This window comes from Coregonus clupeaformis, chromosome 26 (genome assembly GCF_020615455.1).
Source record: "Coregonus clupeaformis isolate EN_2021a chromosome 26, ASM2061545v1, whole genome shotgun sequence".
NCBI lineage: Eukaryota > Metazoa > Chordata > Actinopteri > Salmoniformes > Salmonidae > Coregonus > Coregonus clupeaformis.
The window spans coordinates 6,637,066-6,664,347 of record NC_059217.1 but is presented as its reverse complement, the minus strand read 5'-3'; the positions used below and the strand labels follow the sequence as shown (position 1 = coordinate 6,664,347).

The 27,282-nt window shown below is 42.5% G+C and overlaps 1 protein-coding gene and 1 pseudogene across 3 annotated transcripts in view; both read right to left on the bottom strand.

Annotated features, from left to right (window-relative positions):
* Nucleotides 1–528: 528 nt before the first annotated feature.
* Nucleotides 529–14,321, bottom strand: LOC121539804 (annotated as a pseudogene).
* The window catches only part of LOC121540135 (discoidin domain-containing receptor 2-like), a 55,817-nt gene continuing 42,353 nt past the window's right edge, over nucleotides 13,819–27,282 (bottom strand). The window contains exons 7-17 of one of the 3 annotated variants that reach the window (XM_041848753.2): nucleotides 25,894–26,077; nucleotides 25,414–25,654; nucleotides 25,200–25,271; nucleotides 24,905–25,041; nucleotides 24,481–24,700; nucleotides 24,061–24,305; nucleotides 23,684–23,811; nucleotides 23,268–23,465; nucleotides 16,100–16,334; nucleotides 15,636–15,785; nucleotides 13,819–15,539 (exon numbers count right to left, since the gene is read on the bottom strand). In XM_041848753.2, coding sequence (XP_041704687.2) covers nucleotides 15,408–15,539; nucleotides 15,636–15,785; nucleotides 16,100–16,334; nucleotides 23,268–23,465; nucleotides 23,684–23,811; nucleotides 24,061–24,305; nucleotides 24,481–24,700; nucleotides 24,905–25,041; nucleotides 25,200–25,271; nucleotides 25,414–25,654; nucleotides 25,894–26,077 — 1,942 coding nt within the window. In that variant the 3' untranslated portion in view covers nucleotides 13,819–15,407. The remainder of the gene's footprint in view (nucleotides 15,540–15,635; nucleotides 15,786–16,099; nucleotides 16,335–23,267; nucleotides 23,466–23,683; nucleotides 23,812–24,060; nucleotides 24,306–24,480; nucleotides 24,701–24,904; nucleotides 25,042–25,199; nucleotides 25,272–25,413; nucleotides 25,655–25,893; nucleotides 26,078–27,282) is intronic. The other 2 variants (XM_045207705.1, XM_045207704.1) reach the window with 2 other exon arrangements.

Below are 27,282 nucleotides of genomic sequence, written 5' to 3'. Positions count from 1 at the left end.
TCCATTTAAATTACAGGTTGTAATGCAACAAAATTGGAAAAACGCCAAGGGGGATGAATACTTTTGCAAGGCACTGTATATGCTGGTTAAAATTAACAAAATCATTACACTTACTTGACAACATTACAGTGTAGGTCTACCACTTTAAATCCACAAAGTCATTCAGGGCTATCAGTGGTGCAGACGTTGTTAATTAAAGCCATATGGTTTATTGGAATGTTATTACATTATTTGATACATAAAATAATACACATACTTTCAAATGTTTTTGTGGAATTCCTTATGAGGTCTGACAACACATGCAATACAAACACAATACATTAGTAGCAGCATCAATGAGTGACATGGTGGCAATCAAATCAGAACCTAATACCAGCAGCACTCATTGTCTGTGAGGCCTCCCAATGTAGGCAAATAAGGCAAACAGAATTCATCACTTCTATCAATGACATAGTGACAATCAGATGAGATTCTTTCTCAGTAGTTTGCAGGACAGGAGTCTCAGTCCATTAGATGGGAGTTATCTCCCATCCAGTGTTCCTTCAATCAGGCTACTGTGGTGTTACTCTAATACCCTTCTTTTCCTCCTTCAGTTTCCTGCGTACTTTGCCAGTTCCAGTAGTTTATTAAACAGGGCCTCGGACATGTCCCCGTCAATATCCATCTGAGAAGGGAACAGAGAGGCGATCAAACACAGCAGGGGACTGATGGCATGTCAGCTACACCAGCCGCTGACTAATAGTATTGTCTGGCAAATTGCTTTCTGGAGTGGATTTGACAAGAATAGAAACAGAAGTCATGACACGTGTCAGATAGAATAATTACTTAATATTTCATAATTTGGACGGATCCAATATTAATCTATAGTTACATTCCACCTCTTCAAAATGATCTAGAGTATCATAAATATGATTGGCTGACAGCCATGGTTTATCAGACCACATACCAAGGGTATGACAAAACATATATTTTTACTGCTCTAATTACATTGGTAACCAGTTTATAATAGCAAAAAGGCGACTCAGGGGTTTGTGGTATATGGCCAATATACCACGGGTAAGGGCTGTATCCAGGCACTCCGCGTTGGGTCGTTGTCACGATCGTTGAACGGAGTAGACCAAGGCGCAGTGTGATGAACGAACATACTTTATTATCTTTAGTGATAATACGAACAAAACAATAAACGAACAACGTCACGTCCTAGGTTAAACAACCAACACGGAACAAACCAAAAGGAACAAGATCCCACAACTATGTGGGAAAACAGCCTGTTTAAATGTGGTTCCCAATCAGAGACAACCAGCCACAGCTGACACTCGTTGCCTCTGATTGAGAACCACACTGGCCAACATAGAAATAGAACACATAGAATATACAACACAGAACAAGAACACATAGAATCTACACACCCTGGCTCAACATATAGAGTCCCCAGAGCCAGGGTGTGACAGTCGTACATAAGAACAGCCCTTAGCCGGCATATATTGGCCATATACCATACTCCCTCGGGCCTTATCGCTTAAATATAATCAGCCAAATAACTTAACCATGCTGATATGATTGAAATTGATATCTTGCTTGGTTGGTAGATTGGTAAAAAAATATACAGGCTGGTAATATGTTCAAAAACGGAACAATACAAATATGTGATGTACATGTGATGTCGCAGATTCAAATAACTGTGGAGATGACTTCCAATGTTTTAAGTGTACAGTATCACTACTGTTTTAGAGTTAGTCTGGATTTCCTGGATCTGTGGTTTGTATACCTTGCGAGGTTGTGTGTAGTTGTTTCCCAGACCTGAGGTTAGACTGTGGTATTTAGCCCAAGGATCTAGCGACTCAGGTTTTTGCATAAACAGCCAGAACTGCACAATGAAAAGAGGTATAGATTAATCAAACTCTTAAAAATAGATTTGATTAAGTCACAACAAATGCAGAGCATGTAACAACCAAGAACTATCAATACAGAAAGGTAATATGTTTCCATGGTTCACTGCGAGAGGTAAAAATATTTGTTGGTACTTGTACATACCAGTGATGTCATGTTATCTGTGGAAAATTCCAGAGCCTCCGCTTGTGTGTGTGTGTGTGTCTGTGTGTACATACCAGAGCCTCTGCTCCATTGTAGGGGGTCAGGGTGAATGTGTTTGTAAAGATTCTGATCTGTTAAAATGAGAAAGATGGATAAGACGCATCATCATGAAAATTTGATATTGCTTGATTTTGGGAATCAGGAGACTGAAAGCAATATATCTTAAAATATTGAATGTTGACATGCACAATTTTGTGGGACTAATGATAAAATGTTCCTTTAACAAATACTATTATCGCTCACACAGACACACACACACAACACATACACACACAACACACACCAGCCAGAGGATGGGCATGAGCAGGTTCCAGAGGAGGGGGGGGAGGAAGGCAGGATACCGTAGGTCAGGTTGGTCATCGCAAAGCCTGGACAGATCACTGTCGAATACAGGCCCTGGAGGAAACACAAATGAATAAAGTATGGCCCACTCAGTGCTTACTAAAATATGGCTGACCCCTTCTACACATCTTTGTGCCGTGGCTGACCTGTATGTTGAGGTGTGTGTGTTGTAGCTGACCTTTATGTTGAGGTGTGTGTTGTGGCTGACCTGTATGTTGAGGTGTGTGTGTTGTAGCTGACCTGTATGTTGAGGTGTGTGTTGTGGCTGACCTGTATGTTGAGGTGTGTGTGTTGTAGCTGACCTTTATGTTGAGGTGTGTGTTGTGGCTGACCTGTGTGTTGAGGTGTGTGTTGAGAGCCAGACTGAGGAGGTCTGAGGTGTATTTGGAGGAGCTGTAGGGCTCAGTGCCTGTCTGGTGCTGAAGGTCCTTCAGGCTGAAGGCTGAGCGCCGGGCGTTACTGGAGCTAGTCCAGATCACGTGGGAGGTGTGGTTGGCCTGGCACAGCACCGGTAGCAGCTCCCTCACCTGGCCATGCAGGGGACAACACAGGGTCAGATGACACAGGTGACAACACAGGGTAAGGGACCTAATGGGGTTAAGGAAATGTTTGGTGCTGTAACGAAGACGCAAGGAGTCAGGAAGCAGGTGCAGTTGGTGAGTTTACTAGTAACGAATATGTAGAGAATACAAAACAAGAGAAGCGTCTGGACATGATAACAGAACCAATACTGCCTGATGAGTAATGCTACAGAGTGCTAGATAAAGGGGAAGTAATCAGGGTAGTGATGAAGTCCAGGTGTGCCTAATGGTGCAGGTGTGCATAATGATGAGTTGCCAGGACCGGTGGTAGTAAACCAGAGACGTCGCGCGCCGGAGCGGGAGTAGACGTGACAGGTGCCAACTGTCAACTGTGCCATTCAGGGCAGCAGGTAGCCTAGCGGTTAAGAGCGTTGGGCCAGTAACCTAAAGTTTGCTGGTTTGAATCCCCTGAGCCGGCAAGGTGGAGAAATTAACCCCGAACAACAACTGCTCCCTGGGCGCCGATGACGTTGATTAAGGCAGCCCCACACACCTCTCTGATTCAGAGGGGTTGGATTAAATGCGGAAGACACATTTCGGTTGAATGCATTCAGTTGTGCAACTGACTAGGTATCCCCTTTCCCTTCCCTACCTTAGCTAACTCGTCATTGCCTTGCCAAACAAGGCCAGAAGCAGTCAGGTACACAGGCTAGCGGTACCAGTGATAAGAGACATCACCACAGTCAACTGGCCTCTCCAATAAACATGAGTGTACAAAGCCCTGAGGTAAGCAGAATAGTAGAGGTGACCCTGGAATTAGCAGTCAGCAAAAACTCTCTCTAGGGAAGGAGAGGACAGAACTTATTGTCTTAGAAACTGTGGTGTTAATTTTTTATGAAGAGCGTTGCTATGTGACGGGCAGCTGGTGAAGGGGAGATGGATCCAGGGTCCTCTGCTGTAGAGGGAAAGCTAACTTAATAAGTAGGTGGTCCTCAATGTCTACAAAGTAATGATCTCAGGAGATGGATAAAAAGCTTATAAGATAACATGGTCTGAACAGATCTCTTTATGATATATACGTGTATATACTATATATATGAATGTTATATTAATTAGGATGTCCAATCAAAAACGCATATTTTGACCAATGGGTAAAATTGACTTTTACATTTAATTCAGCTCGTGTCATGCTAATTTTGCTTTTTGCCACCCGCGGAAACAACTTTGAAGATGACGACCGCAAAATGTAAAATCCTCAAAAGTTGTTATGAGAAACCTGCACCGCTATGTCAACAGAGCTCGGCGCTTATTATCAGAAGTATTAGGTTACAAAATCTGACTTTTTGGATATAATGTTAATGATATGTTAGAGAAAGACCCTACTGAATGATTCAGAACATGAATAATCATATTAGTCTTGGTAAAATGTATTTTATAACATAAGGAAGTTACATTTCATCACCATTAATAAACTGCACTTCGCTCACCAGTAGGAAGTGACCAAAGAGGTTGGTGGCAAACACTTCCTGTAGTCCGTCTGTGGTGACGTTATCCTTCTGGGTCAGAATACCTGCCCCCGTGGCAAACATGCTGATGACTTTGCTACAACAAACACATCACAACCTCAACGTAACCACAATTGTGCCGGTACCCCCTGTATATAGCCTCGCTATTGTTATTTTACTGCTGCTGTTTTTTTTTAGGGTATTCTTTCTTAAAACTGCATTGTTGGTTAAGGGCTTGTAAGTAAGCATTTCACTGTAAGGTGTTGTATTCGGCACATGTGACAAATAAATGTTGATTTTGAACATTTGATTTGATTTGATGTAGTATAGACCCACCAGAAAGAAACGTTCCCCAGGTGGTGGATTTGAGCAAACAATAGTGAAAACACAAAATACATATACACACTAGTAGAGGCCTACAGTATGCTCCCAAAAGAACTCAGACAAGACGTTTCGACCATAGCTGGGTCTTAGTTCTGACAAAACTTTGTGGAGCTGTACCTGGAGAATAGTCCCTTACAGAAGGCCTTGACATCCAGCTGTGGGTTGGGCATGATGCCAGCATTCAGGTAGAGGTAGTCCAACTGGTTATACCTGGGAGACACACATACACGCCACAATACTTTGTTAGCCCACTGAGCTAAAGACTAGGAATTAGCTCAGGTAACAAACGCAAGTCTACAGGTCACAAGTCTTACTCATCACGTGAACCGCCTCCACTACAACAGAACCACTCGTCCCTTTGTGGTACTGCAGTAATAGTTCACAGAACCACCTTCGTCATACTAATCCCATGGGCCGTGACAGCTGAGTAGCTGATTTGGTTCTGGGTGCTGAGATTACCGTCATACCTACCTACCTCAGTTTGACGTCGTGGGCGGCGGTGAGGACCGAGGAGATGCTACTGGTGTCCAGCTGTAGCAGGGCCACCTGGGCACCGGGGTGAGAGGTCAACAGGGCGGAGCGGGCGGCCTGGGCCCGACGCAGGTTCCTACAGGCCAGACATAGCTGGATACTGCCATCCTCAGAGAGAAGACGCTCACACAGTGCCAGGCCTATACCACTGCAGGGAACAAAGGATAACCAATCAAAACCATTGGAAAATGTAATTAAATTCATGACATTTTTACAAGATTCTACAATGTTGATTGATATAGGTTTAAAGGAATAATCCATTCAAAAACTATATTTTGGTATTTGTTTCATTAGTCCACTGTGGATACAGTCCCAAAATGTTTTGCATGTCAGCAATCATGTTATCAAGATATTGAACTTTCAAAACGCAACATATGATGCAAAACTGGTAATGTCATACTAGCTGTATTTCTGCCTACTTCAACAGCAGTGGGCTCGTTTGAGTGGTAAGGCGAAAGCAATTGACTGTAGACGAAAGTTGAGGAGTGAAGTCGGGAGAGGTGCATCTGCGACAGCCGAAGGTCGGATACTGAGGGGTTTTTCCAACAGCAAGGCTCAGTGCAACATGGCAGTGTTGCCATTGTTTATAAAAGTAGTTCTTTATAATGTCAAAATAAACATATCTCCAACCCCCATATCACAGACTCAGAAACTGGAAATATATGTGTGTACACTGCACAATGAACTGATGAGAGAGAGCGCCTCAAATATCACATTCATTTATACATATCCACTGTACCCACTGGGCACACACTGCTTGAATCAACGTTGTTTCCACGTCATTTAAATTATATTACGGGGTTGAACCAACGTGGAATAGACATTGAATTGACGTCTGTGGCCAGTGGGTTTACAAAGTTGGTTCCTGTTTCAGTCACATCTTTGGTCACATTCGCGTGGGTCAAACACACCCTAAGTGGTTCACAACAAAGCCTCCCTCAATGTAGGCGACGACTGCAGGATGAAGTTGGTGAAGAGCAACTGCAGAAACTTGCAGTCAAAACTTAAAGATGCACTATGCAGAAATTGCTCTGCCATTTCCTGGTTGCTAAAATTCGAATACAGTGCATTCGGAAAGTATTCAGACCCCTTGACTTTTTCCACATTTTGTTATGTTACAGCCTTATTACCGAAGCCACTCCTGCGTTGTCTTGGCTGTGTGCTTAGGGTTGTTGTCCTGTTGGAAGGTGAACCTTCGCCCCAGTCTGAGGTCCTGTGCGCTCTGGAGCAGGTTTTCATCAAGGATCTCTCTGTACTTTGCTCCGTTCATCCTTCCCTCGATCCTGACTAGTCTCCCAGTCCCTGCCGCTGAAAAACATCCCCACAGCATAATGCTGCCTCCATCATGCTTCACCATAGGGATGGTGCCAGGTTTCCTCCAGACGTGACGCTTGGCATTCAGGCTAAATAGTTCAATCTTGGTTTCATCAGACCAGAGAATCTTGTTTCTCATGGTCTGAGTCCTTTAGGTGCATTTTGGCAAACTCCAAGCGGGCTGTTATGTGCCTTTTACTGAGGAGTGGCTTCCGTCTGACCAGTCTACCATAAAGGCCTGATTGGTGGAGTGCTGCAGAGATGGTTGTCCTTCTGGAAGGTTCTCCCATATTCACAGAGGAACTCTAGAGCTCGGTCAGAGTGACCATCAGTTTCTTGGTCACCTCTCTGACCAAGGCCCTTCTCCACCGATTGCTTAGTTTGGCCAGGTGGCCAGCTCTAGGAAGAGTCTTGGTGGTTCCAAACTTCTTCCATTTAAGAATGATGGAGGCCACTGTGTTCATGAGGACCTTCAATGCTGCAGACATTTTTTGGTACCCTTCCCCAGATCTGTGCCTCGACACAATCCTAGCTCTATGGACAATTCCTTCGACCTCATGGCTTGGTCTTTGCTCTGACATTTACTGTCAACTGTGGACAGCTGTGTGCCTTTCCAAATCAAGTTCAATCAATTGAATTTACCAGAGGTGGACGCCAATCAAATCTCAAGGATGATTAATGGAAACAGGATGCACCTGAGCTCAATTTCAAGTCTCATAGCAAAGGGTCTGAATTCTCATGTAAATAAGGTATTTCTGTTTGAATTATTTTATAAATTTGCAAAATTTTATAAAAAACTGTTTTCGCTTCATCATTATGAGGTATTGTGTGTAGATTGATGAGAGATAAGGCTGTAACGTAACAAAATGTGGAAAAAGTCAATGTGTCAGCGTCTGGGTGCAGTGGGGAAACGGAATCAGGCGCAGGACACAGAACTGAGAATAAATGGCTTTATTTGACTCCAAGTAAACACAGCAAACCCTCCACGCAGGGAAGAGCAAATACAACAGCTCAACAGACGACGAAACAAAGAACAATCACGCACACACTCAGGAGGGAAAACAGAGGTAATATAGGGAAACTAATAAGCCTAATAAGTAACAGGTGTGAACAATACAGACAGAACTAGTGAGACACAGAAACATCGATCGGTGGCAGCTAGTACTCCGGTGACGACGACCGCCGAAGCCTGCCCGAACGAGGAGGAGGGGCAGCCTCGGCCGTATCCGTGACAGTACCCCCCCCCCCGACGCGCGGCTCCAGCCGTGCGTCGACACCGGCCTCGGGGACGGCCAGGAGGACGCAGAGCAGGGCGAGTCGGATAACGACGATGGAACTCCCTTAACAAGGAGGGATCGAGGATGTCCCTCCTGGGAACCCAGCTCCGTTCCTCCGGGCCGTAGCCCTGCCACTCCATGAGATACTGCAGGCCTCCAACCCGACGCCTCGAATCCATGATGGAACGGACCGAGTACGCCGGTGCCCCCTCAATGTCCAATGGGGGTGGAGGAACCACCCGCACCTCGGCCTCCTGGAGCGGACCAGCTACCACTGGCCTGAGGAGAGACACATGGAACGAGGGATTAATACGGTAATCAGGGGGGAGCTGTAACCTATAACAAACCTCGTTCAACCTCCTCAGGACTTTAAAGGGCCCCACAAACCGCCGACCCAGCTTCCGGCAGGGCAGGCGAAGGGGCAGGTTTCGGGTCGAGACCCCCCCCCTCCCCCTATATTACCTCTGTTTTCCCTCCTGAGTGTGTGCGTGATTCTGTCAGCGTCTGGGTGCAGTGGGGAAACGGAATCAGGCGCAGGACACAGAACTGAGAATAAATGGCTTTACTTGACTCCAAGTAAACACAGCAAACCCTCCACGCAGGGAAGAGCAAAAACAACAGCTCAACAGACGACAAAACAAAGAACAATCACGCACACACTCAAGAGGGAAAACAGAGGTAATATAGGGAAACTAATAAGCCTAATGAGTAACAGGTGTGAACAATACAGACAGAACTAGTGAGACACAGAAACATCGATCGGTGGCAGCTAGTACTCCGGTGACGACGACCGCCGAAGCCTGCCCGAACGAGGAGGAGGGGCAGCCTCGGCCGTATCCGTGACACAATGTGCCTGAATACTTTCCGAATGCACTGTAGTTAGCCTAATTTCAGTTTATGTGACAAAACAAGCAAGTATACTGTAGAGAATCAATGTACCATCTAAACCGCTGTGAAATAACTTTTCCATAACCAAAAATATAGCATTTTCAGCAGTGGCATCTATTCATGGATGCCAAGGGAAGCCAGGCTTCCCCCCAAAATTAACCAAAAAAAACACACACAAAAAACAACAACATACTAAACAATGTATATTTTATCTCTCTGTTTCATAAATGTCCTTCAATTCACAAGAGACTGAATGTATCTCACTGGAGAAAGCATCCATGTGAACGAAACAGCGGCCCTCTGTCTTAGTATGTGTAGCGTATCTATCTAATGCTGTCTGATCAAAAAGAGTATGACATTGTTGCCGCCGTAGCATTGAATGCAAGGGAAGACAGTGAGCATTTGGCCTCCCTTGCTATTTAAAAAAAATAAAGTAATTGCCAATCAGCGTTGGGCTAAACTGAGTGAGCTCAGCTGTGAATGGTCCTAGCATGCCAAAAAAAAGTGTCAAGGGACGCTAGTTTGGATTTGGATTCAGACCAATCACATCACATCAGAAGCCAAACATCATAGACAGAAAAAAAATGGAATTGTTGCATCTTGTTGTGTCACTGTCCTCCGGTGGCTAGCTAGCTAGCTAAAATCGGCCCTTTCCTAAATTAGCCATGGATGGAGATAGGGATTTGGACTTGGGTGTTTTTCTTAATTATCTGTATTGGCCAATGATTATAACGGCGATTCTGAACCAACCATAAATTCATACATTGTGCCCCTGGCCCCAGAGGATGGAAGTTCAACATGTAGCTAGATGTTGTATGCTAATGTTAACTAGCTGGCCTGGTGCATCGTTGGCCATGAGTTAGGCTAGCGAGCAAGCATTTTAGCCAGGTAGCCTAGGACAACAAAAACTAAAAGTGTGTACTGTACAGAGTCATAGACTGTTTAGGCGACATGGAAGAAGAGGGCATTGGCGTTTCTCTACAAGTAGGGTTAGTCAACATGTTTTGTCTACTTGCATGCATGCACGCACACACACCACACACACACACACACACACATAAATCAGTACCATGGACAGCTACATCATATTTAGCTTTCATTGATTGGACTAAATCGTTTTTGGTATCTTTTAGTTGTCACTGTATTAGACTAAGCATAGGTGATTTGATGATGTTGAAATGTTGAAGTTGAAATGATGCTGGAATAGTGGAGGCAGCTCCTGTTTTCTTTGTGCTTCTAAATCAATAGTTGTAAAATCAATAATAGTCCGAAAATGTCGGAAACATTACCTTGCTTGACCATGCTGAAGGTCATGTAAATGTTTGTTACATGCAATATGTTTTGTGGACGTCATCGGTCAGATGTTGCTCTCAGATTTTGTAATGAAACAAATGTGTGGTTGAATTTATTCTGCCATTGTGTCTTCTAATTGTCTCTGCCTTAGGCCTATATATCACGGTGTCAAGGCATATGAACTAACATGTTATAAAGCAAACAAGCAATTATCACAACACATAGGTTGTAATATTGCTATTTTTTCTGGCTTGGCATCCCGGGTGCTACTGATTTTCAGCTGTTTGAAGCTGGTATACAAAAAAACTGAAATTAAAATACGCAAAAATGAAACTTTAAAACGGGAACCTTAGAAATAGCACACATTGAAAAGATATTCTCAGACTTGCGTTCAACGACATTGACAGATCTATAAACCCCATTTATATGTGAATTTTGTCAGGGCTCCCAAAAAGATATTTCAGCTTTAATGACCTTTGATCACATGATTTTTGTTACGTTCATGCAGTTGACATATAGGAGCAAGTCGGACAATTTGTATCCCCATAATATAAAACTTTGAAAGGCGGTGAACAACAATGGTCACCAACTCGACAAAAGTGATCCGCTCGAGCGCCCCCAAAAGCGCAGATAAACATGAGAACACGAAATGACCCCGGGAATCGATAGAACATCGTTCAGAGGTGCACAAAAACGATACAACATTCAAAATTGGTGAATATTTCCTTCAACTGCAACAGTAACATAGAAAACATGTGTCCTCGGTTACTGTCAACGCTTGATACATTTTACATCACTGTCGTTTCTAATATTAAAGTAACCTCGCTGCCCACTATTGTAAGGAGAGAGCAAGTTGCAATAGATTTTCCTTGAACAAAAACCGCGACAGACAGTAATAAAGGAAAGACGCTAGTCATTTTTTCTAATTCAAATTAATATAATAATCTATAACTGTTAAAATACAGAAACAAATTCGCTGAACGACTGACTGTACGAAATAGACTAAAGGTAGAGCCCCCTGCTAATCCCGCCTCTATGGTGTGATTGGATGTCATCCCAGCCCCAGCCAATAGCGTTAGACCACAGTCAGCCCAGATCTAAAACAACGTAGCAGGCGTAAAAGAAACCCACATCCAAGACATCATTTGAGAATAACATTGTTTGGAAGTCTCTGTGTCACAAATTCATGTAAGCTTGCATACATTGGTTTTATTATGAATGTAGCTATACAATAGACAAAGCATTATTTTGGTGGTTTCATTTTTATTTTTGTCTGTAACAAATGATCACCATGACAAATGTTATGTTTTCTCTGAAATATTTGTTTTTTCTTAGGAAAAGAAACATTTGAGTACAAAGATCTAATAAAACTAAACCATTATTGAATTTCCTTGTGCAGTAACACAGTAATAACCTCTAAACAACTGCATTACTATACATAAGTATACCTTCATTCTCTTTATAGCTGGCATATCTGTAATAATACAATAATAAAGCATTCATACACGATGAAGCACTGAGATGTTGTGAACGGGTCCCTTTTTGGTCTGAAGAATATCAATGCATTCCTCATCATCACTACTGAAACAAACCAACGGGGGACAAAATGACAGCCAGACCATTTAGCATGTTTATCTTTGGACTACAATATATGTACAAAATATACTTCCCACAGGGCAATATACACATAGCTCATGGTCAGGAGAGAATCATAAAACAAAATGAGAAAATTAAATACAGAAATAAAACAGGACACAGATCATCAGAGGAGAATAGAGTTTGATTTGGGTCTCAGCCCATAATTGAAAATAACCTAGATCTAGCGCATTATGACTAATGGTTTGCAATCAGGTGACACCACTATGTGAATAAGGTCCAGGTGCAAAGGTTGCTAATAAGGAGGAGGCCTCTGAGTAAAGTTGAATCTGTGTGTGATTGTAGGAAGTATGATGTCAGAACTAGGCCTGTAGGGTATGAAGACTGGAGATAGGTTAATAACATATACAGTTTAAGTCGGAAGTTTACATACCCCTTAGCCAAATACATTTAAGCTCAGTTTTTCACAATTCCTGACATTTAATCCTAGTACAAATTCCCTGTCTTAGGTCAGTTAGGATCACCACTTTATTTTAAGAATGTGAAATGTCAGAATAATAGTAGAGAGAATTATTATTTATTATAATTTTTTTGTCATTTTTTGCAGACGCTCTTATCCAGAGCGACTTACAGGAGCAATTAGGGTTAAGTGCCTTGCTCAAGGACACATCGACAGATTTTTCACCTAGTCGGCTCGGGGATTAGAACCAGCGACCTTTCGGTTACTGGCACAACGCTCTTAACCACTAAGCTACCTAGGTCAGAAGTTTACATACACTCAATTAGTATTTGGTAGCACTGCCTTTAAATTGTTTACCTTGGGTCAAATGTTTCGGGTAGCCTTCCACAAGCTTCCCACAATAAGATGGGTGAATTTTGGCCCATTCCTCCTGACAGAGCTGGTGTAACTGAGTCAGGTTTGTAGGCCTCCTTGCACGCACACGCTTTTTCAGTTCTGCCCACAAATGTTCTATAGGATTGAGGTCAGGGCTTTGTGATGGCCACTCCAATACCTTGACTTTGTTGTCCTTAAGCCATTTTGCCACAACTTTGGAAGTATGCTTGGGGTCATTGTCCATTTGGAAGACCCATTTGCAACCAAGCTTTAACTTCCTGACTGATGTCTTGAGATGTTGCTTCAATATATCCACATAATTTTCCTTCCTCATGATGCCATCTATTTTGTGAAGTGCACCAGTCCCTCCTGCAGCAAAGCACCCCCACAGCATGATGCTGCCACCCCGTGCTTCAAGGTTGGGATGGTGTTCTTCGGCTTGCAAGCGATCCCTTTTTTCCTCCAAACATAACGATGGTCATTATGGCCAGTTATATTTTTGTTTAATCAGACCAGAGGACATTTCTCCAAAAAGTACGATCTTTGTCCCCATGTGCAGTTGCAAACCGTAGTCTGGCTTTTTTATGGCGGTTTTGGAGCAGTGGCTTCTTACTTGCTGAGCGGCCTTTCAGGTTATGTCGATATAGGACTCATTTTACTGTGGATATAGATACTTTTGTACCTGTTTCCTCCAGCATCATCACAAGGTCCTTTGCTGTTGTTCTGGGATTGATTTGCACAGAACGAGTCTCCTTCCTGAGCAGTATGATGGCTGCGGGGTCCCATGGTGTTTATACTTGTGTACTATTGTTTGTACAGATGAACGTGGTACCTTCAGGCGTTTGGAAATTGCTCCCCAGGATGAACCAGACTTTTTTTTCTGAGGTCTTGGCTGATTTCTTTTGATTTTCCCATGATGTCAAGCAAAGAGGCACTGAGTTTGAAGGTAGGCCTTGAAATACATCCACAGGTCCACCTCCAATTGACTCAAATGATGTCAATTAGCCTATCAGAAGCTTCTAAAGCCATGACATCATTTTCTGGAATTTTCCAAGCTGTTTAAAGGCACAGTCAACTTAGTGTATGTAACCTTCTGACCCACTGGAATTGTGATACAGTGAATTATAAGTGAAATAATCTGTCTGTAAACAATTGTTGGAAAAGTTACGTGTCATGCACAAAGTAGATGTCCTAACCAACTTGCCAAAACTATAGTTTGTTAACAAGACATTTGTGGAGTGGTTGAAAAAAATAGTTTTAATGACTCCAACCTAAGTGTATGTAAACTTCCGACTTCAACTGTAGAAGCTATAGGGTTCAAACCTAAAGACTTTCAAGGTATTGGTGTAACAACATAATCATGATAGCTACTATTGTAAATGTCTTGTGTTACAACAACTGTCATGTGCAGTTGACATTGTCTGAAATCCTTCTGACTGATTATCATCCTGAATTCCATTCAGAAACCCTTTAACAACCGTTCAGCTCTCGCTCTCTTTCAACAGAGATACATCATAAACAGTTGGTTTCTTGTTCAGAAAAACTGTCAATGTTAGCACTTTCAATACAACACAAAAATAGCTTAGAACAACATTCGTTGTATAAAGGTAGCAAACACACTAACCATTAAAAAACATTCTCTCTAGAAGCATAGTTTCCTACATTTCACTTTTCAAAGACTCCTCTGCACTTACAGTTGGCCCATCATCTCCCCTCCAGTCTGGATCCTGATTAGCACCATAATCTGATCACTATGGAGAGAACATGGACCAGCACTAATGCAGCTTATCTCAGATCTGATTTGGACAGTGATTTTGTTCACATATATGAATGATAATAGATTATGTGTCTCAAGGACAAACATTTGTAATGTTATTGAAGGCAGATCCTCCACCCCACCTCCCACAAAGCTAACTGCCATTTTCTCAAACGACTCTCGAAAGACATTGAACAAAATACAAAACTACAAAATTGAATGTACAACTTTTCCCATGCAAAAATAAAAAGCTGATCAGTACCCAAATATATAAACAAGAAGCAAACAGAACAAATAAACAATACATATAAATATCAATACAAAATATTAATATTTGAGAAGTACATACACATTGATGTCTCCGAGCACTCTTGGTCAAATATCACTGGCAGCAACTGTAGCAGAGTGTATGCCAGAGTAGTACAGTTGAGACATGGTTGAATTATGGTTATTGTCCATGTTATGAATTTGTTCATCACTTGTAACTCTTTAATCAAAAGCCAATAGGTATAATGTTAATTGAAATAGGCTGATAATAAGTCAGGATCATGAGTCATACATGCTTATGACAAGTCTTATAATGCATTATTTTTATGGAAACATAATTATCCCTGTTGGCTTTGAATAAACTGTCAGACTAACAGATGAATAACCTTTTCAAATATAACAATTCTCAAAATTTCTCAAAAATGAACACGTTTCGCTAAATTAAGACATCAATGAAACTGCATTCTTATTTACATTCAAGCAGTCTTCTTAAAGAAAACACAATTTAATTCATAGACGTGACATTACCATACACTACATTAAACAAGGTGGGAACTTTACACTCATTTATAGTACAATTTCGAATAAATTATAACTTTTTTAAAGTACCGAACTTTCATTGCTACAATTCACTTTGGCTTCTCTGAGACAATCTGACAGCCATTCGTAATTTTTGCCTTTCTTTTTCTGTGCATAATTAGTTGAATTGAGTTGAACTTTTGATGGCTGTGTAATGTGTTGTTGATGCGTTTCATCCAGCCGTCTGTCTGTATGTGTGTGTGTGCTGGCCCAGGGGTACTGGCCCTAAGCTTGGCTCTCCAGCAGCGCTCGGTGGATCTCCTGGAAGGAAGGTCTCTCCTTGGTGTTCCTCCTCCAACAATTCAGCATGATCTTATACACAGAGTCAGGACACAGCACTGGCTGGGGAAGGTAGATCTATGACACATAGATAATCAGGTACAATACAGTAGAACATACACAGGTCGATGTACAGCAAAAGAGAGTGAGTGTGTGCGTGTGGGTTTCTCTCACCTGTCGTTTCTGGTCCCTGAAGAACTCGCCAGTGTTCTCTATGACCTGCTCGTCAGTCAGCTGGGAGTAAGGCTGCTCGTTACAGAAGGTCAGGGTCTCCCACAGCGTCACCCCAAATGCCCACACATCACTGGCTGTGGTGAACTTTCCCTGGGAGTGAAGAGGCAGAACAACAGACATTAGGCTACGTAAGTTGAGTTCAAATGATTTCTAGTGGCTTAAAAATGGGCTAGTTCAACTGATACCCAAAGCCTTCATTCACTGGCCCATTACAGTAAACATAAGCAATTGAATGTTTTATCAGGGATTGTTATAACTGGAGTGCAGTGTAGTCAGGTTAATAATGTGAATGGTCTGATAGCCAGTGGCCTCATTCCGTGAAGTAAACTGAGGTATCTATTCTATGTATGACCATCAAGGGGGCCCCACGTCTCACCACTTTCCCTCCCTCCCTCCCTCCTCACCAGCAGTATGCTCTCCCAGGACATCCATCGTATGGGCAGCACGGCCCGGCCCTGGATGCGGTAGTAGTCACTGCTGTACAGGTTCCTGCTCATGCCAAAGTCAGCGATCTTGATGGTGTAATTCTTCCCCACCAGACAGTTCCTCGTGGCCAGGTCTCTGTGGACAAAGTTGAGCGAGGAGAGGTACCTCATCCCTGAGGCGATCTGAGTGGCCATGTAGCGCAGGTTACTGTAGCTGTAGCAGAGGAGTGAGAGAAATAGAGGAGAGTAGACACCAGCTGGAATGCGGTTTTAACCAATCAGCATTCAGGATTAGACCCACCCCCGTTGTATAATATCATCACATACCCTTGTAAATGTGTAAATACAAACTATAAATACAAGAAAATCTTCTTACATCACATTTCTACATGTTCTCTTCCCTTTGGCACCGCATCAATGTACTGTATCATGAAGCATGATACATTTTTACAGTTTTGGCATTTCAAAGGGTGAAAATGCCATATGGTGTAACTGTCAGAGGTTGAATTTAAACAACAAAAGTGTTGTGAATTGGTGTAATTCATAACAAAAATTGAAATATTTAACTTTGGCACACATTTACAAGGGTATGTGATGATATTATTCAACGGGGGTGGGTCTGCCAGGCGAAATCGAGCCTCATTAACTAATTGTTATGGATGTATCCAAATAAATGTCACAAGAAAACAGCTTAAACAAATGCAAATGCAGCTACTTTGCTGTTATTCTGGCTGCACTTTTTGACGTGACTAAGTTAGCCGTAGTTGGCTAGCTAGCAGGCAAGGGTTAAGAACGTTGCCAGCCAGTATGGCAATGGAACATTTAGAACGAACGACTGGGTCGCGTCTCTAGCAACCGAACCCATAGAACGAACGACCAGCCGGCTTGGGTAGCAACCCTAGATTTGTGTCGGGACTATATCTTGTGGAAGGATGAAATAGTATGAATAAATTCATCAAAATGACGTTTTTAGAGGCCTCCCGAGTGGCGCAGTGGTCTAAGGCACTGCATCGCAGTGCTAGCTGTGCCACTAGAGATCCTGTTTTGAGTCCAGGCTCTATCGCAGCCGGCCGCGACCGGGAGACCCATGGGGCGGCGCACAATTGGCCCAGCGTCATCCAGATTAGGGGAGGGTTTGGCCGGCAGGGATGTTCTTGTCCCATCACGCACTAGCGACTCCTGTGGCGGGCCGGGCCCAGTGCACGCTGACACGGTCGCCAGGTGTACGGTGTTTCCTCCGACACATTGGTGCAGTTGGCTTCCGGGTTAAGCGGGCATTGTGTCAAGAAGCAGTGCGGCTCGTTTGGGTTGTGTTTCGGAGGACGCACGGCTCTCGACCTTCGCCTCTCCGGAGTCCGTACGGGAGTTGCAGCGATGGGACAATACTGTAACTACCAATTGGATACCACGAAATTGGGGAGAAAAAGGGGTAAAAAAAATATATATATATATATATATATATATATATATATGACAAAAAAAATAAAAAAGAACGAAAAACAATAACAATAATCATTATTTGAATATGTTGGTAACCTGTTGTATAAAAGTGATAATGCCCTCGAACCGTGCCAATATATCCTCCAAACACCAGCTTCTCGGGCATTATCACTTTATTATGAAATATTGTCTAAATATGTACCTAGCAAATAAGAAATGTATTTGAAAAACACTAATATCATATGTCACGACCAACATTAAAATGCAACATTGACTACATTAATAGTTTTTTTTCTCAAAGGGTCATGATATGACATCAAAGCATACTTTGAAGTGGACCCTCCAATTCAGCAGAAAGTTAATGAAATCTGCCACAAATGCTCACAAATTTAGCATCTCTATCATCGGTCATGACAAGGGATCATTTTAAATGTCATATGGTGCGACCAGTAAAAACCTATAAAAATGGTGTATAATTTTAAAATAGTTTATCTGTTATTAAAGATTAAGGTGCATGTAAAAAAAAAACTTTGCCTCGTGACAACCTTTGAAAGTAGAGTTAAAAGCAACTGTGTCAATTATGGCTGTTTTCAGTCTCACCTACCTAGACTGATGATGTCATCTCATTTGCATAGCCAGGTAAACAGAACAGGGGACAAGATAACTTGCAGAGACAGATTTACTGAGAGGCAATTTAGGAGAATTTAGAGTACACATTATCCATTCCGATAGCTGGGCTTATTAGCTATACCATTATACAGGTTACTGTGGATAAAATTACTAGTCTTTAGCTAGCTAGATTATTATGATAAAGCATATTCGCTAGCTACCTTAGCTAGCTTGCTTATTAGCTATAGCTTACAGGCTTAACAACTTGCTTATTAACTAATGTTTTCTAGCTGGTTTGCTAAATAGCTTTCTAGCTAGGTTCAGGGGTGGATATGGGCCGGAACTCTCAGTTCTCCGATCTCCTCTGTGCTTGGGGCTACAACCAAATGGAAAAATGCATGCAATAGGCTCTATCCCTAGCCAGTTCAAGTAGGATCAGACACTGTTTGTTGACACTCCAAGCTGCTAGATGACATGTGTTAGTCAATAGTGTAGGGTAAAAAATATTTCAACCACAAGCTGATGCATTTACCTGCATTAAAATATATATTTGTAAATAAACTATAGAAAGTCTCAATCATTTCAGATTTGTAGTGAGGTGAACTAACCCCCATTTGGTCAAATCTATGTGCGGTATAAATCTGTAGAAATGTCAGTAATAATTTCTCCCTAGCACACCATGTAAATGCCAAATAAATATTTAGCATGTGGGTATGTATGCCTTAAGATCTGCTTGATGACTTCAATAGCTTTCAAAGCCTGCCCTCTGGAATTAAAGGGGCAATCTGGGTTTGGTACAAAACATTTTATCATTTTGATCTCATAGATTATCAATCATTGCCTCCATAGCTCCATCTATGAATTTGAGAGTTGTTACATTTCTCCAGCTGCAGCCCATAGCTATTGACTAATGTGCTGCTTTGTTGTTATTTGAATCCCAGATTCCCCCTTTAAACCTTGTGTCATAGCATTTCAGACAACATGGTGTAACTTTTATTATGCATTCCCAATAGAGTTTTACATTTTTTTTTACAGGAACTTCTATATAGACAGTTCCCCAAAATCAGTTTTACCAGTGAGAACCACAATATGGCTGCATGCAAGATATCATTCATTTGCATTTCTCAATGTGTATGCATCTGAAATAGTCTCTAAATCAGGGTTCGTCAACTAGGTTTGGCCATATTTCTTCTGAGCTAATAGTTGGCGGGCCAGAACATAATTTGTATATAATATTAGCACATATAATTGGTCAACACTACACATTTAACAACATTTTTAACACATCTGATTAGTACATTCGAAATTCAGTGACAATAACATAATAATTTTGATCTGATTACGCTCATAAAATCACCATGTCTCTATTCAATTATTATTTTTGTCTATTTGTCCGTGCGTTGATTGGTGGGGAAAAACAGGTCTACGTAGCCTACTGTAGGCTACACTACTTTTTTAACGTCAACATTGGTTCAGAACAATTAGCTTGATAGCAAGGGAAAATATTGCTCTCAAAAAAGTATTAAAAAAAAGGTGGATAATGAAAATCGAAGTTTCAGGATAGACTGTACAGAGAGATATGCGTTCATTTTACCATATTTTGCCAGTGCCAAGCCAGTGTGTCTTATTTGCAATGAAAATGTCGCTGTTTGGAAATAATTCAATCTCAGACGTCATTATGAATCTAAGCACGGAACTTTCAAAGTGGCCTTCCCGCCACAGACAGAGGCCCGGCGCAGAAACATTGAAGCGTTAACTGCAAACTACACAAACACAGCTTTTTTGGCTGACATATTCTGTCACTTAAACGGGTTAAATCTGCAGTTACAACGAAGAGGGAAAACAGTCGTGGACATGGTGGAAAAACTTGAGGCCTTTACTAGGAAGCTCGAAGTTGTTCGATTTGGACAGAGGGACCAGGGCGCAGCATTGTCACAGAGGTGATGGAAGATTTCATCAAGCAGCTGAGGGACAACTTCTCCACCAGATTTGAAGACTACAGCATGCGCAAGGATATCATTACATTTGTCTGTGATCCTCTCACAGTCCGCATCCAGGTGGAGAATTCTCCAACCTTGTTAAGAAAACGATAACCCTCACCAGTGGCGGCTCCTGAAAAAAATCTCAGGGGGGGGCAATTTTTCTGATGATTTAGGTGACCTACACACATTTTAAAAAAGATATGTCCAGCAACAACATGAAGACAGGGGCAGCATATAAGTCAATACTGATATACACATTACTTGCTTCAAAAAGGCCTCATGGTTGAATTGGAAATATGTGCACCTGAGCATAATTCACAACAAGCAAGCAGGAGCTTTTGATAGAGGCTACTGAAAACATTGATGCAAGTTATTGGTAATAAGAAATTTTTATAGACTTCCATATTCTGCCCTCTTGTATAGATTTGTGAAAATGAACAGTGATAGACATTTTGCCTGAAAACAGAATTTGAAAATAATTTCTAGAAAAGGTAAACACAGCTATCTGTATGGCTTTGTAAAAATGAACAACCATATTCTGGCCAATTGTATAGATTTGTAAATATGAACAACCATATTCTGGCCTATTGTATAGATTTGTAAAAATGAACATGAACAGATTTTTTATTTTTTTTTACTTTAAAAAAAATGAAAAATAACTATTTTAAACAACATCAACTGTGAACTGATTTGGGCGTGTGTGTGTTAAAGAGACAGACAGGGAGGGACAAAGAGAGAGAGAGGCTACATTACTTGTACTGAAACTGTTCTAGCTTGCTGCATGATCAAATTCAGCTGATGCGCATAGCAATGCACGTAATGGGCATTCTTGAAATGCTCCATCGTAAGCTTGCGCAATGAGTTTGACTTTCTCGTCATCGGCAAAAAGACCGTTCAGTCTCTCCAAAAGCACACTGGCGATTGAGACTGAGGTTGATTCCGAGATGGGAAGGAACTCAAAAAAGCGCTCCTGCACTTTGTGGTTGCTATCTATGTACCTCAGCACAAGCACCAGCTGTGTCTGTGTAGAAACGTCCGTGGTCTCGTCAGCTTGGATAGCTACGAAGTTCGCCGACTTCACCTCCTCCACAATATGTTCCCTCATGACCGCTAGCATACACTCCAGTAGCTCGTTTTGAATGGTCTTTGATGTGCCCTTGAAAACTTTAGCATTTTTAAGATGGTCATCAAACACCTCATCTAATTGTGCCACAAAGTTCACAAGTCCAAGAAAAATACCAGGGTTGGTGGAGCCCTCAGTTTCATCTTTGCCTTGCAAAGCTAGCCATCTTGACAGTTGTACGTGAATTGATTGACGCTGCTACCCGCTCTTTTCTTAGTTATGTTCATGGTTACTTATGTTACGTATGACGAAAGCGCGTAAGTGCAAGCCCTCCCGGAACCCATAGAGATTGTATTGAAAGCTCTGATATTTGAGAAAAAAAAATATTTTACATGATAGTCTATGAGAGACTCCTGTGCGATTTTCAACCTGACTGAAATCGCCCCAAAAGGGGCGGGGCCATTTGAAGCACGACTTTAGCCTGATTGGACATTTAGTGGCAGATCAGACGTCTAGATTAGAACACTGAAAACTACTGTTGCCGTGATATAATTGATTAGAAAAAAAATCCCTTCCTTTTGCCGTTTGGCAGTGCGTCGCCCATATCGCCCTAATGAACACACCGCCCCTGACCCTCACTGGATGAGGCCGCATTTCAAACTGAGCTGATTGAATTCCAGACATCAAGCCAAATCAGGAATGCGCTCAGGAGTGCCGAGTCCTTGTGTGCGTTTTGGGTGGAATGCTCAGAGGAATACAGCACAATAAAGAAACTTGCATTTTATGTGCTAACAATGTTTGGATCGACTTACACCTGCGAGTCCTCATTTTCCTCTATGAACGCAATATAGATTCACGACAGGAACCGGCTTTCACATAAGTCAATCGAGGACTGCCTGCGCATCAAAATCACATTGATCTCACCCGACATCCACAAGATCGTGTCCGAGGGAAAATGCAACTTTTCCTATTGAGTAAGTAACTTAGTGGCCTATATGACTGTATTTAGTAAATACTAACATTTTTGTGAGTGCTTATCCAGGGATATTTAGGTCTCAAGCTGACAGTATTTTCTGTTTGTTCTTTCGTTAATGGAGCAGGCTATCCCGAGACTCCCGATACAGAAATCGCCTTTTTTTCCTTGAAATGATTGTTTTACAAAGGATGCTACATTTTTGGCCAGTTGCAATTGTAAGTAGGACTTATAAAAAAAATCCCACTTCTATTAGGCCATATATCTTCTTATTGTGAAAGATGCTGTTAAACCTCATAGCCCAGTGAATTTATTTTATATAGGCTCGGAGGAAATATACTCCAATTAAGCCCTCTTGTTGTTTGTAAAGTCAAATTAAAATGAAGATTATTGTTGAAATGAATTACTCGACTGTTGTAGTTTTTCTCCATCTGTTGCTGTGCAACACTTGCATAACAAGTTAGCTATATTTTCAGCACCAAGCCCTATTCACCTCCTATCAATTGCGCTCCTGTTGCAGCACCACAAAATGGTCCACTGCCTGCTTTATTAGTTGACTGTCTCCTGCATTCTCTCTCCTCATGAATTAAGTTAAAATGTAGCTTTTGCATTATTTAGGTAGGTTAACTTCCTTCTTGGGACATTGGGAGTTTTAGCATCTCTAGTCTGATATTTTTTGGGGGGCTTTGGGGGGCCAAATAATTTTGCTGGCGGGCCAGATTTGACCCGCGGTCCGCCATTTGGGGAACACTGCTCTAAACGATCATATAAAAATATATTTTGTGAGAAATGTACAGAAAATAATGAATATAGCAAATTAAAATGGTATGACATTTTTACAGGACTAAACATGGGGATCTTGTTTAAAAATTAAATTAAACACAATTTCAGATTTCAACTGTCATAAATTCATAGACAAGACCTATGTGAAGAAAATAAATGTACTTAAATGTTAATTCACTTTAATTTTTTTCACTCTTGAAAACCTTTTGTCACATATACAGACTCACTCACACACACACACACACACACACACACACACACACACCCTCCCCCCACCCTCCATCCCCCTACCCTTACCTGACAGTGGGTGCGTTGCTGATGAGCGCTAGCTGTCCCTCAGGTTCATGGCGGGACAGGAACTGGTTGAGGTCTCCATTCTCCATGTACTCTGTGATCATGCAGAGGGGGTCACTGCAGATACACACGGCCAGCAGACGGATGATGTTAGGGTCCTTCAGACGAGACATGATCTTAATCTCCTTCAGGAAGTCGTTCCTGATGATAACACAGGAACAAAGGTTAGAGGTCAGAGGGAAGACTGTGTGAGAGCTTTGATTAATAGATAGGAATATATCTCACAACACACACATTCAAAATGTGTACTGATGCTGGAAGAATCACTCAAAAAAACATGTCTATGTGGACAATACATTTGGGAGCAGCATGTGCAGACATTCACTGTATTCGCTAATTAGGAGTGCGGCCCCCCTCACCTGGCGTTTTTGTTAGCGTCTGCTCTTAGCATCTTAACAGCCACCAGTACTGGCTGGTTGTCACTGATGTCGAAGGAGAAATCCTCATCCATAAACTCCTGCATGCCTTCTGCCTCACACAGGTGGACCTGTAGGGGGACGAAACATGGAGACTCTGATCAACACACTACATCTAATGGTCACTAACAATGGTTCCAAAGAGCCACAAAGGTTGTGTAAGCTTTTTCTCTAGCTTAAATCACCAGATGAATCTATTTAATGACCCTGATCAATGTTCTTTATCTCAGAAGGGCATAAGAAATTAGTTTAATTGATGTACTGTAAATCATTCACAGAATTGATTTCTGTTTACTATGTGATGTCCAGAGAGCTCGAACCTCTCCAAACTGTCCCTCGCCCAGCTTCTCTTTGAAGGTGAGCAGTTTCCTGGGGAACTCTTCCACCGCCACGTCCTTCCCTGACAGCAGGTCCATGGTTAGAGCAGGGACCGCGTACGTGTTGCCCCCAGTTACGCCCTGCAGGTTGACGATGTCTGCCTCGGCGTAGTGAGGGACTCCGTCCTGGGAAAATGTTGCCGTGGGAGCCTTGGAGGCTGTCGCTGCCACCACTGTGCTGGTCAAAGCTGGAACCGGAGAAAAGAGTTGAAGATAGATTCAGCAATATGACATGATAATACACAATAGGGCGACTTCATGCTTACAGAATGAGCAGACATATTTTTTCAACCTTCGTGACCCAACTCTCTCATATGTCTTTTCTGGTAATTTAAACCCTGCCTGTGTGTCCGGTCTACTCACCGGCCTCCTCCGAGGTGTGGGAGAACTCAGGCAGCTTGCGTATCAGTCGTGAAGGCTCCTGGTAGTCAGGGCCCAGGGGGAAGATACGCTCGTAGGTGGAGCTAGACTCCTGCTCGCTGGGTGCTGACGATGATGAAGGGTTGTTGTGGCTGTAGGCGAATGTCTCGCTCTGTAGTGACAGACTAGCAGTTAGTTCATCGTCCAGCATCCGCCGCGAGGCCTAGAATAAAGGATGCTGGGGTGAAGAGACACATCTGACCAGCCCTGATTGATCAACACATGGCAAATTGTAGGATTTTTCTAATATTTTGCGTTTCCTGATAGTAACAAACAGTCACAAACTAACTTTCACATTCAGAGACATGGTGCATCCAAACACTTTGTGGCTCAGATAAAACATGTGTGAACAGGTGGGATCTCTCACCTTCTCCAGCATCTTTTGCCAGACCTGCCTCCAGAGGATGATGACGATGATGGCGACGAGGATGAAGATGATGGCCACCAGGCAGCCAATCAGAATTCTGGTGTTGCTGTCGTCTATTTTGTGGGTGGGGTCATCCCCTGGGGAGGGGATAGGGGAAGACACCATTCGATTGGACAATAGAATTAAAGCAGGAAGTGGGTTTCGGCCACAGCCATTGCTCACGGGTGGGAGTGTGTGGTAAAAGAGGTAAAAACGGATAAAGCGTGTGCGCAATGCATGTGTAGTGGGCACTGACCTGGTTGAGTGCTGGTGGGAGGGCCACCGCCAGTCTTGGGGGGAGCCAGGGTAGTATTGTACATGGCTGTGTCTGGAAGAGAATAGACAGACGTAAATCACAACAAAGAACTGATAATACTTCACAAATGAATATTCAAACGGAACAAGGTGTGTTTTCTCTACAGCACATGATTTGGAGGTGATCTCAGGTGTGTGTGTGTGTAAACATTTACCTGACTGGAAGGTGATTTCGCTAAACATCATCCAGGAGTCAGCGAAGTAGAAATGGCACTTGATAGCACTGGCCATGTGATTGGCCAGAGAGACGGTGACGAATCGGGCGCTGGGATTGACATCGTCCACCACAGGGCTGAAGGAAAGGGGCGTGGCCTCCCAGTCAGCCTCGGAACGGAAGTAACACACCACCTGGCGGAATGCCTTGATATGATGCATGAACATGTTGTTACAGTGCACCTAGAGACAGAGAAACAGAGAGAGATGGGGGAGCAAGAGGGGAATATGTTGTAAGAGTGAAACTACAGTCAACCTGCTAGAAAAATGTGTTCTAGTGATTGGAAAAAGGGTCAAGAAGCTGAAAGATTTAGAACTGTAATGCCTGTTATTTGGTCATAAAAATCCCCTGCTCCCCTTACATATTGTAAATAACAACTGGGAGATAACAGCCCCTGACACCTACACCCACCCACCCACACCTTCATGGTGGTGAAGTTGCGTGCGCGGTCGAACTCGAACATGATCTCCACGTATCCGTTGGGGAAGCTCTCGTTGGTCCAACCTACGTAGTCGTAGCCAGGCCACACATTGTAGACGTGGCTGTGGGTGAAGTCATCTAATCCACACATCCCATCAGTCAGCTGGCCCAGCCCCTCCGTCATACTGGAGACGGAGAAGAAAGAGAGAAGAGGAGATGAAGATAGAGTTCAGAGTTAGAGTATTTTGAGGTAGTCAAAATACAAACTAAAAATGTGTTTTCGGGGTGAACCAGAGAGTCTGTGTGAACTATCCTTAAGGAGACCTGACAACGTGTAAACGACTAATTGACAACCTTGCTTGACACACAATAATCGCTATTTTCATGTTTAATTACCAAGTATTTATTTTACAACACACAATATTTATTTTGTGAAAGGTAAGGTTGAGAGACAAACTATTCCGCTATCTGTTTATTCAGCTTCCCTCCACCCACCACTAGGTGGTAGCATCATCTTTTCCACATTCAATATCTCATCTTGGCAGTGGTATAAAAACCCGAGCCATTTTCTCTTCTCAGACTACATTAACAGACTCAAACTCAGAGAGAGAGAGAGGGAGAGAAAGAGAAGCAGAGAGAGAAAGAGAGATAGAGTTCTATAGCAGAGACAAACTGAGGGCAGCATCATGGAGGAAATTATTCAGACCACAGTGACTCAAACACTAACACATAAAGGCAGCAAGGATACCCACACAGTCATTTATGTTCTCAAGAAGTCAAGTTTTTGTCCAAAGACACTGACTCAAACTCTCCCACGCGTTCATGCACCAGAAGCCATGTGTGGGTGTAATTGTCTCTGTGTGTGTTCGTAACACTCCAGTGCATAACTGTGCAGAGAAGCGTGCTTGTGTGTGTGTATGTAAGTTTGTGTGTGTACGCGTGACAAAACCACAGTGACACATGCCATTGCGCTGTCTACATCCTGCCGTAACTACAGCAACCAGGCAATAACAGGGCCAGCGTGGAACCACAACTCCGAGATTGGTGAAGGAAGCACAAAAGGAGGAGAGGAAGAACAGAGAAGGAGGTTGGATAAACCGAGAGAGGAGGGATACATTAAATCAAAACTAATTGTATTAGGTCACATGCGCCGAATACAACAGGTGTAGACCTTACAATGAAATGCTTACTTACAAGCCCTTAACCAACAATGCAACTTTAAGAAAAATAAGTGTTAAGTAAAAAATATATACAAATAATAATAAAAAAGGATGAAAGAGCAGCAGTAAAATAACAGTAGGCTATATACAGGGGGTCCCGGTACAGAGTCAATGGGCGGGGGCACAGGTTAGTCGAGGTAATTGAGGTAATATGTACATGTAGGTAGAGT